This window comes from Silurus meridionalis, chromosome 9 (genome assembly GCF_014805685.1).
Source record: "Silurus meridionalis isolate SWU-2019-XX chromosome 9, ASM1480568v1, whole genome shotgun sequence".
In the NCBI taxonomy this organism is placed as follows: Eukaryota; Metazoa; Chordata; class Actinopteri; order Siluriformes; family Siluridae; genus Silurus; species Silurus meridionalis.
In genome coordinates this window covers 21,398,395-21,409,571 of record NC_060892.1, presented here as the reverse complement: position 1 = coordinate 21,409,571, position 11,177 = coordinate 21,398,395, and the positions used below count along the sequence as shown (strand labels likewise).

Sequence of the window (11,177 nt, the reverse complement as noted above, 5' to 3'; positions counted from 1 at the left end):
AGAACTCAACACCATTCTTACAGTGAAGCATGGCAGCAGTAGCATTGTGCTGTCTGGACGCTTTTGTTATTATTAATGCAACCTACAAATATCTGCTCTCCTCATTTTAATAAAAACTTTTATTTTACAGTAGGAAAAAGTATTTAATACACTCAGATGCTTTTGTTCTTCGGGACCATGTGTGTAAAAAAGCATGGGCTGTGAACTGTACCTTGCCTATGACATCATTTCGACTGAGTCTGTCCTTATCCATAACTGTGATGACGATGGTGGTCTCTCTCAGCACATGAGCAGGAACATCGAAGGGAAAGGACTCATTGAAAACAGGGTTCAGACATCTCTTCATTACCACCGTCTTCTTCTTTTCCACCCGTTTGTCTTTGTGCATCAGCCACACTTTCACATATGGGTCTAAAGTGCAATGATATGATTGGATAACAAAAGTGGGCTGGGTCAATACTAGAAATCCTCTTCCAAATGGAAATTTAAAATGTCCTTTATTCCTTAGGAGAAAATATATTCCATGTATTCCATGTTGCTTGCAATGCAATCACATAAACAATCTTTATATAACATTGAATTTTATTGTGCCTTAAACCGTCACTGGCGCTGAGTGGTTTAATCTTTACAGGCCTACCTGAGGTGCCCCCAATGTCCATGGCTTTTAGATTGCGTGCTTTTATGATGTTCACAGTGATGGTGTTAGCCGTGGGGTTGTAACACAATGACACCAACAGGTCACCTCGACTCCCCTACTCACCCACCCACACACACACACACACACACACACACACACACACACACATCAGTCTTTGCACACATATTCCCTGCTCTCAGGATCAACACAGCATTATATTAGCTACATTTAATCATGGAAATACTTTTTAATACACAATATAACTACATTCGGGAAAAATAATGGAGTTCTAATCGTTATTGGAAAGCTGGTGAGCCACTGCATGTTAAAAAGAATTCCTAACTGTGGGACTAAATGGAATCGGAGAGATATCTGTAGAAAATATTAAACACAATTTTGTAATATCATTGGACTACGCTAAACTGTTTTGCTTTTCAATGGTAGAGGAATAAGACACATGCTAACACTAACCTCAGTTCTTCCAAGCCCTGAATGAGGCCTGCTAATTCAGACTGGCTAATGGCTTGCTTGTATGTTTTGTGAGGCTTAGATTGTTGACAGTGTGCAGCGTGAAACCTACTACCTGAGGAACGTAGAGCACCACAATCTACTGCGACCCAAAACACGATTAAGCAATTATCTTTAATTTCCCGCTAGCACTGTCAATCATATTTTGTCTAAATTTCTTAACCTCAAATGCATAAATAGAATTGGCGCTCAATGACATTCACACGCAGAAATGCTGGCTTGTTGACTCACGCTGCCATCGCTGCATGGTTTGAGCTCTTTCCAAAATGTCTCCATGTGAGCGAGATTGATCTTGTTGAGGGGAATGGACACTTCACCTATGGGGTCATTCCTGCTGAATCGGTCGTAATCCAGCACCTGCAGGTAAAGAGTGCGCTGGACCACCTTCTCATATGGGAAACCTGAAAGATATTTATATGTTAGTTCAGAAATAGATATGTCTGTATCTAATTAAATGGGTTATGTTACAGTTTTAGAGTAAAACATTCTGTGCTATGTGGAATAGCTCAGTTAGCATATGTCAACAGCAAAATATTAACTAACTCTTGTCATAGCTCGGTGTCTGCATGGATGTAGTTTGGCTACAATTTGTAAACTTCTGCTGCTAAAACTTATTTTGTTGAGAGAGTAGCTTTATAGCGTTTGCAATCTCCCACATACATGAGATAACAGATGCTCAGCGATGGGGTAGTATCACTCTGTTTTACATGCTATGCCCCTTCCCACCCAGACAGCACAGGCACTTTGTACTATTCTACTGTCTTGAACTGCTGGCCATGGCAAGGAAGTCAAGAGGGAACACTTTCTTATTACAAGGTCTTGACTTCTGCATTGATTTACACCTACTTGCTGAACCTTCATTAACAGGGAAATCAGGAATGATTATGGTAATAATAACAGTGTAATCGAACTATCCAATAATGAATTTAATTAAATTTGATGTAAAGTAGAGAGAGAGAGAGAGAGAGAGAGAGAGAGAGAGAGAGAGAGAGAGAAAGACTCTACCTTCAAACAGGAAAGTTTCATTCCAGTGAGGATTCAGGTTCTTTCTCTTCACCTTGGTCTCCAGTTTGTGCTTCTTGTCTGGCAGCAGATAGATTTTAACAAATGGGTCTGAGGTTCCAGAGAAATCTTTTGCCGGGAGATCCTGGCCTTTAAGGATCTTCACGGTAAGTGTGGAGTCCTGGAAACTGTACCCCACACTGAACTGTATTCGACCGAGTTTCTCACACACTGGACCTTCATGTTCTTCCTCTTCTGAGCCAGGAGACAACTGCCAGAGAGAGACATTAAGCTATTTTTAACCCTTTCAGGTTATGCTTATCATCGGTAATACATCAAATACTGTAATAAGAAGAAGAAGAAGAAGAAAAAGAAGAAGATGATTTATTATTATTATGATAATGATAATGATAATAATAATAATAATAATAATAATAATATTATTATTATTATTATTATTATTATTATTATTATTATTAGCAAATTTTAAATGTCAAACTGGTCCCTTATTATTCAGAATAAAATTTGGAATTATATATATTTGATAAAAATGTACATATATGGGACCAAGCTTGAGCAATTGAACGAAGCACACATAAACCAGATATAATGACAAAGAAACATAGCCAGAGAAACTGGAAGCTCCTAACACCATCCTACGGGATTCTCTGACACAATATCAGGCAGTGGTGGGCCATGCATTTGGTACTTGGGCCTTCAGTGGGGACTTACCCAACTTAATCCACCTCTTAATACCACCACTATCACCACCATCAATACTATACAAAAATGCAATTTAACAACACGTGGCATTACAGGTCCAAATGTCTACACTACAACCACAACCACAACTATGCCACCTACATCATCTGGAGCAGTTCTGGTCTGGAAGTGGCAAACAAACCATTTCCTGGGCTAACTAGCTTCAGGGTTGGCCAACCTCTCCTCACGATGTCTAGTTTTTCTTGAAAATTGATTTTTAAGAATGTCCGAGACCAAATCAATTTCTCTTCCTCTGCCAGCCATTGAGGGCGTAAAAAAAAGTCTAACTCTGATGTATTAATGTGCAGAGTGCTACAGATGTGTTTTGCAAGTCCAACTTGGCTGTAACAGTTTCCCTCTGTCCAACCAATCAGAGGACGGAAAAATTCTGATCCAGCTAGCTGGCCCTGTGAGGCGATTTTGAAATCTGATTGGTTAAAGAAACAGACCCATTGCTAATATAGACTAAGGTACATCGGCCAGCACTACTGATTGTGAGGGCCCTGGGCATATTACATTGACATAGCAGCACATAGAGGCTGAAATCTGACTGGACAAAAAATCTAACATCCACTTACACATGCTGGAAGCAGTACAGCCAAGAGAAATGCTATGAAAGGAAGGGAATAGACTGTTGGGAATAAATTAATACAATTTCATTTAACAAATATTAGAATTTAGGTTGTAAATGTAGGTCAGTTCTTCAGATCGTGTTTAGGCCACCACTGAAGTCAGGAAACACTGAGACTGAGTGTTCAAGAGTTTCCTCCAATGAACAAATTATTAAAGTAAGAAAGAGAGACTGTTAAATTATCCAAGGCTAGAATCAAAGTCTAGGGAAAATTCACTGTTGCATGTGGAAACACCATCATTAGGCATGATGGTGAAAAAGAAAAAAAAAAAACACCATGCCACCCACATAATGCCAGGCCGACCTGGTAAAGATGTTTCCTGACTGCCCTATGGTTCTATGCTTTTATTTTAATTACCAGGCTCTCCCTTGAAAACATGTGTGTTTGTGTGAGTGATTGGAGTGGGAGAGAGAACACCACTTACACTCCTTACTTAGCACATCATGTGGTTAAAAGTTACATCCAACTCAAAACCATGCCATGCTGGGTAAGGCTGGACAGATGGAGTAGCTGGTTTAGAAAAGACACAAATGTTCTTAAACGCATTCGTTGCCTTACCATGAGCATGTCACTGGTGACCGAGTTGGCGAGATCTGAAACAGAGGAGTTAGGATCCGTGCGGCGGTTACTCTCATCTGGGGTCTGGCCTTTAGGGCTGCTGTTGGCTTTGTTAGCAATGGCTCTGCAAACAAATGTGAAAGTCAGTGTACTGTATATTATTTTATTGATAATAATAAGCTACATTGTTCAATAATCATTGTTCTAAGACAGAGAAAAAATAGCTATGAATGAGTGATTGCTATTGGCTCTTTGTCAATTGAAAGATTGCAAATAGTTCCACTTTCTGAGCCAATGGAAATAAATCAGGCTCCAGACAAAAGGCTACACTTCAGACACAGAATGCTTATTCAGCTAGAACAGCATCTGAGACAATAGAGACAGACAAGCATCCCTGAAACAATTTATCAGCTACATTCAGCTTCAGTTTATATATGACACACAATATATGAGCCAATCCCGGCAGTGCTATCAGCAATTCCCAGCACTGAGAAATGTACAGGTAAGCCTTTAGCTAGCTGAGTGAGCTAGTCTGTATAAAAGCTCGAGATTAAACTCAAGATTTTCTTTATACACAGTTGATAATGGAGGCAAGATTCATCAGTGTCAGATGTAATACTTTAAAGTAATAATTGAAATTGTAAATAATTTGTATAATTATTTAAAAAGTATTATTTTGTTTACCAAATGACTGGTTTACTTGAGTGATTTTCATACGACTTGTTAGTACAGTAGCAGAGTTTGTGCTCTGTATTGGGGGGAAAAAATGTCATCAGTAAAATAAAATCATGAGATGTTTTTTAAGCTGTAACTCTACAAGCCAACTTTCTGCAGTAACACAGAGCCAGCGGAGAAGGGCGACGAATGTCTGCAGCATGTGTATGTTATTCTTTCGGGAAACCCAGGCTGTTGGCAAGGCAACAATTAGATAGTATGCACACACACACACACACACACACACACACACACACACACACACACACACTTTGAGCATAACCAACAATATATAAATGCATGTGTGTGTAAGAGAGAGAGAGAGAGAGAGAGAGAGAGAGAGAGAGAGAGAGAGAGAGAATGAAATATCACTTCTCATATAGCATTTTCTTTGCCCATGTGGTGTCACAGAGACACGTACGCACACACACACACACACACACACACACACACACACACACACACACACACACACACACACTTTCCAACACTATTACTTAGGTGCCAAAGAATCATGATCCAAATAAAAGTGTGTGTGTCAGTGGTATTGCAAATGATATGAGCTTACTTGCACTAAAGGCACAAGGTGCTGAGAATGACCAATCAGAAACAAGCATTTAGCAGGGCTACAATCAATACGCTATGGCATGTAGACGTACATACTGTGTTTAGACCTTTTTTTCAAAAGGTCTTTCACAGAGTGTCATTTCCAGATTGCTATAAGTGTTTTGAATTCCCTGGAAAGAAATGCGTAGATCACTATCTCTATCACTATCTCGAAGACGCAATAGAAGTATGCATATTAAAGGACTTACATGATCATCCCTGTCACATGTTTGCTCATGAAAAGGAGACAATTGAGGCTGAAGACAAGTCTGTCCGGTTTGGGGGACAAAAAAATCAAAAGTGAAAAAAATAAATAAAATTTTTAAAGTGTTGCGTGTGTGTAATGAGTGACCCATTAATCAATCAGGGTCTAAAGCACACACTCGCTAAGTATTCCCTGTGATCAGGCCTTTACCAGATGGCAAAATTGTTTTAGTCATTTCAGTGGCCTCGGATCAGGGGATGCTCTGGGACATTGTTTGGGTTGGCAACGTGCCCCTGCTAACACCTGTCATGTAGAATGTCCTCTTCTCTCCACATCATACATACATACACACACGCACACACACACACACACACACACACACACACACACACACACCCAATTCCATTCAGTTTCCATCAGAAATTGCGTTAAAGTGGCATTTTCCTCTGCAGATGATGATGATGATGATACTCTGTGCTTCTGTGGTCAGTGTGACCAGCGCAGTCATGTCAAACTACAGAAAAGCAACCTCATTGCTGTTTTTTTCCAGACTAATTCTGAAAAATAATGGCAGTTGTAAAACCACCTTTTGCTCCACAGGAGGCGGAATGCATTTCATGATGATGACGATGCTGACAATGATGATGATGATGTGCCGCAGAACAACAATCTGTGTTATATCACACAGAAGAATAGATTATGTATCAGAATCAAAATCTATATCTGGAACATTTCATATTTCCTCGATAGAGTATTAGGAGTTTTTTGCTCGCTATTGTTTTTGTAAGTGGACACTTTTGGGGTGTTAATTAACAAACATCACACACTCATTGGACTTTTAAATTAGGTAAATATTATTTAATTGGTAGAAAGTGACTCCACTTAGGTTTTTGCTTGGAGCATTCATTCTTCCAATAATTTCATTCTCATTGGCAATGTAGAGAAAACACAAAAAGGGCTCCATTCATCAATCTTTCTACAATTCGATTTCCTGACACAACTCATTTGCATTTATTGATGCCCATGAAGCTCATAAAACTCTAAAGAGGCAGCTCAGAACAAAAAGAGCGATCAGGATAAAGACTAAAAAACTTCAATGGAAATTATGTTGACTCATTACTATGGAAATCAAAATACTTACTAATATGGCTTTTTAATAACATTTGAGCACTAAATCGGCCATCAGCTTAGGCGTTTGTACATTGTGTATGATTCTGCACTGATAAACCAACCAATTCTCTTTTTATACTGTACACTGCCCGTTTCTTATAATTAACTACTATATATATATATATATATATATATATATATATATATATATATATATATATATATATATATATATATACACAGTACAGACCAAAAGTTTATATATATTATATATACAGTACAGACCAAAAGTTTGGACACACCTGCTCATTCAAAGAGTTTTCTTTATTTTCATGACTATGAAAATTGTAGAGTCACACTGAAGGCATCAAAACTATAAATTAACACATGTGGAATTATATACATAACAAAAAAGTGAACTGAAAATATGTCATATTGTAGGTTCTTCAAAGTAGGCATCAAGAGAATGCCAAGAGTGTGCAAAGCAGTAATTAAAGCAAACGGTGGCTACTTTGGCTACTAAATTCTAAAGGGAAAGACTTTGAAGGCCCTGGGCAGATTAGATTGACATGGCAGCACATAGAGGCTAAAATCTGATTGGACAAAAAATTCACATACACAAACGCTACCAAATAAAGAAAATAAACTGTTGGGAATTAGAGGTGTAACGGTACATGTACATATTCAGTACATATGGAACATAGTTAAAATCTTAGTTGGTACAAAAAGTTTGTTTAGTGTCCACCTCTCACTGTTTGATAACATACACAAAAATGCCAGGGGTATAAAAATTTAACTATAGTTAGCGCAGTGACACTGTGGCTGCTCAATCCGTACCGGAAATACAATTTGTTTTGCACATGCATGAAAGCGCTAAAGAATCCATAGAGCTAGTGTTAGCCACTAACCACTTCCTTGTTATGTCCAGCCTCAAGAATTTCACTTAAAAGGGGGAAAATCCTGACAATTCCACATACTGAGGGAGTGAATGAATGAAGGATTGAACGAATTAAGACATTTGTTAAAGTATGCTGTAATAAGTTGTAGATTTATTTAGATAAGTATATCATATATTTAAAAAAATGTAATGATGTAAAACAAGCACACACACTTACATACACATTTGTATTACTTATGGGGTCTAACACATGGAAATATGCCAATTTAATGAATTACTCAATTTAATCAATCTAATAAAGTAGATTGCATTCATTTAATTTATTCTATTACATTTTTATAAAATGTTATAAAATATTTGATATATTATTTAACTAAGCATGCATTTTCATTCAAATTGTTTAAATTTAAACTGTTGATGTTTACAAATGTTAATAATAAACTGCGTTACAAAACGACAAGCAATTTTATGCTTTGCATTTCTTCCCCCTAACCGTACCAAAATTAAACTGAACCATGACTTAAAAAACAAACCGTGAATTTTGTGTACAGTTACACAGTTTTACTTTTACTCATTACATTTTTACACAAATATCTGTACTTTTTACTTCTTACATTTTCAAAACCGGCTCGTTACTTTAGTTTTAATCCATTAATTTGGTGAAATATAAAATATTTATTTTCACTGCGCGCCGATTTCAGCCGAACAACCGATTTCCTGTTACTGCGCGTCTTTTTCAATCCGCTGGTGTATAAAGTCCTGACTCTCATTCTTTACGAAGATAAGAATCAGCAGGCAGAAGGCAGTAAGAAGTTTAGGGTTAATGTGGATGAGACAGAGGGAGGCAGTGATGTAAACATGACTGAGAACAGACACATTCATGATCATTATCATCTTTTCTCTGCTTGTGTTCTATATGTGGATCTTCTGCCTGGATACATTCATTCGGTAACATTTTTAATTAAATAATAAATATTTTTAATAATTAAAATTATTGTAAACGGCACTAAATGTTATTACGCGCCATCAATTCAGCGCTCATTTCTGTTTTTACCATTTTTATAAAAAATGTAAATACATAAATAAATATCTAAATATAAAAGAGGCGAAATTAAAACCTTCGGAAAAAAATACATTTATCCACGACGTCCTTTCTTTACTTAGATATAAAATAAATGATTAAACTCCAGATAAAAATATTTTTAATCAGTAAACTTTTGTTTTATTTATGCGCCAAGTCTCAAATCAAACACCAAATCCGCCATGTTTTACACAATTTACCCTCTAGGTGGCGTTTTGTGGGTTTTTCCCTCATAATGGCGACACAAACTACTTTTTACTTAAGTACATGTCAGAGCCAAGACTTCTTTACTTTCACTTGAGTAAAAAAGTTTAATCTGTACTTCAACTTTTACCCGAGTATTTTAAAACATGAGTATCTGTACTTCTACTTAAGTAAAGGATGTGTGTACTTTTGCCACCTCTGGATATATATATATATATATATATATATATATATATATATATATATATATATATATAAAATTCAGTATTCTAAATATAAGAATGATCTAAAAGGATTTACTTTCATTCACTGTTTCATTCACATTTTTCAAAGATCTCAAAGCAGTATGATTTCTAATGAATCCTGTACCACAAAATATTCAGAAGTTGCTTGAGTTTGCTAGACATTTACATGGTGTAATGAGTAGACCTTTGAGGTATCAAGCTTTACTTATGCAAATAAAAGAAAAATCATCTCTAAATTTAGCTTTACTAAATGTAAATATTCCCTTGTTGTAACTTCCTGCTTTAGAATCTGAAGTCCAAACTACATTTTATTTTTGTTTGTTTGTTTCAATGTCAAGTTCTTCACTCAGCGTAGGAGTAAAAGTCAGGATGCTGCTGCCATAACGCTCCTTCAGGACGAAGTGCGATTATGCAATAAAATTGTTCTAAGCAGCCAAAGCTTTCTCTTGCTTTTTGGAAAGTAGTAGCTGTAAGTCGTCCACTGAGGTTTTAAAAAATTCGCTCCTAAGAGCAGCACATGGTCTGGTGTAATGATACTTTTTATTTAATAATTCAAATCAACATCATGTATTTTTATGCATTATAACTAAATGATTCCTACATCAGATATGTAACAGCTCACTTCACAGTTTGATGTGACATTATTTTGTTTAAAAAAAAGTTTTTACTTTTGTTGAAAGAGGAATGACTGTACCCAAGAGGACAGGGTATCTATACAAAATTCCTTTTTTTTTTTTCAAAATTCCTGCTTCTGTGTTTCCAGATGAGTAAGAGAAGCTGAGATGAGAAGCTGCTTTGCATCATTAATCATCTACCCGGTTATCTTTATCACAAGGCAAATGATTTGTTCTGCATTCATCAGTTCGCTGAGAACTGCCGAGGTAAAAACAAAACAAGTGCTGCTGAAATAGAGAAATGCGTAACACGGGCAGCAAATTGTGTTGTGTTTGTGATTCTGAGCATTGTTCCGAGGCGATGAGGAGGTGTGCGTGAGGGGGTGCAAATGTTCTTCAGGATGAGCACTTGTATAAGAGCAGTGGGCGTTTAGGTTCAATCCTTTTTCGAAATCAAGGGTGCACCCCCAAACGCTAGTGTTTAAGATAGCATGCCTTCCTGGCATCTCTGTGTTGATATTAGATTATAGGAAGAGGGTGTGAAACCATGAGGAAGGAAAAAGAAAGGAATGTAGGAGGGTGAAGTGAGAAGCCAGATAAGCACTACTTAATCCTACACACAAAGAGTCTGGCTTAACATATCTGAAGCTCGAGTATCTGAGAGTGGGACGTTGTAGTGAATAGAAACAGAAAAATAAAAAAACGGTGAAGCAAATATCATATGGCGTTGCTCTCACTAAACAAAAACCAAGCCAACATCTAGGTTTGAGGAATTAGTTCCTTCTCCCATACAGCAGGGACTTAGGGGTATATTCCAGTTACCTTTTGCTGTTTACTCAAGCCTTTTTAGAACCTGTTTATAACAAGCTAATATGCTTGAACACTAGCCACTAGCAAAATAGATTGGCAAAAGTGTTTTATGTGTTTTAAGTGTACATGATTCTCGTAAGCACAATGTCTCCATAACCTTCACCATGACCTGCAAATGAGCTAATTAGACTATATATATATATATATATATATATATATATATATATATATATATATATATATATATATATATATATATACAAATTATTTTTTTTTTTTTAACTATAATAGTCCCCTCGCTGTTTTTAATACTAAAATTCTCAAGTTCAGAAAATCAAGGCAATTGTCCATCTGTTTGTCTGTTCATGTGTTTAAAAATAGTGGATATATGTCAAGAATGAACCAATAGAATGAACAGATGAACTGATGCAATTTTGAAATGGGATCAAAACAGGGTCCAGGTCGCATCAAAGGTCGAAAGCCAGAAACATTTCATAGTCTTCATTAAGTTAAAGTACATTGCATGCATGCAGTTGAATCACTGAATAATTGAGGTTGACACTATTGCAAA

The 11,177-nt window shown here is 36.7% G+C and overlaps 1 protein-coding gene across 4 annotated transcripts in view; it reads right to left on the bottom strand.

The window, feature by feature from the left end:
* syt7b (synaptotagmin VIIb) overlaps positions 1 to 11,177 on the bottom strand; it is a 142,349-nt gene that overhangs the window by 2,924 nt on the left and 128,248 nt on the right. For all 4 annotated transcript variants that reach the window (XM_046857440.1, XM_046857441.1, XM_046857442.1 and 1 more), the window contains 5 exons: positions 4,120 to 4,243; positions 2,171 to 2,438; positions 1,397 to 1,566; positions 638 to 752; positions 212 to 411 (listed from right to left, as the gene is read on the bottom strand). In XM_046857440.1, the coding sequence (XP_046713396.1) occupies positions 212 to 411; positions 638 to 752; positions 1,397 to 1,566; positions 2,171 to 2,438; positions 4,120 to 4,243 (877 nt within the window). The remainder of the gene's footprint in view (positions 1 to 211; positions 412 to 637; positions 753 to 1,396; positions 1,567 to 2,170; positions 2,439 to 4,119; positions 4,244 to 11,177) is intronic.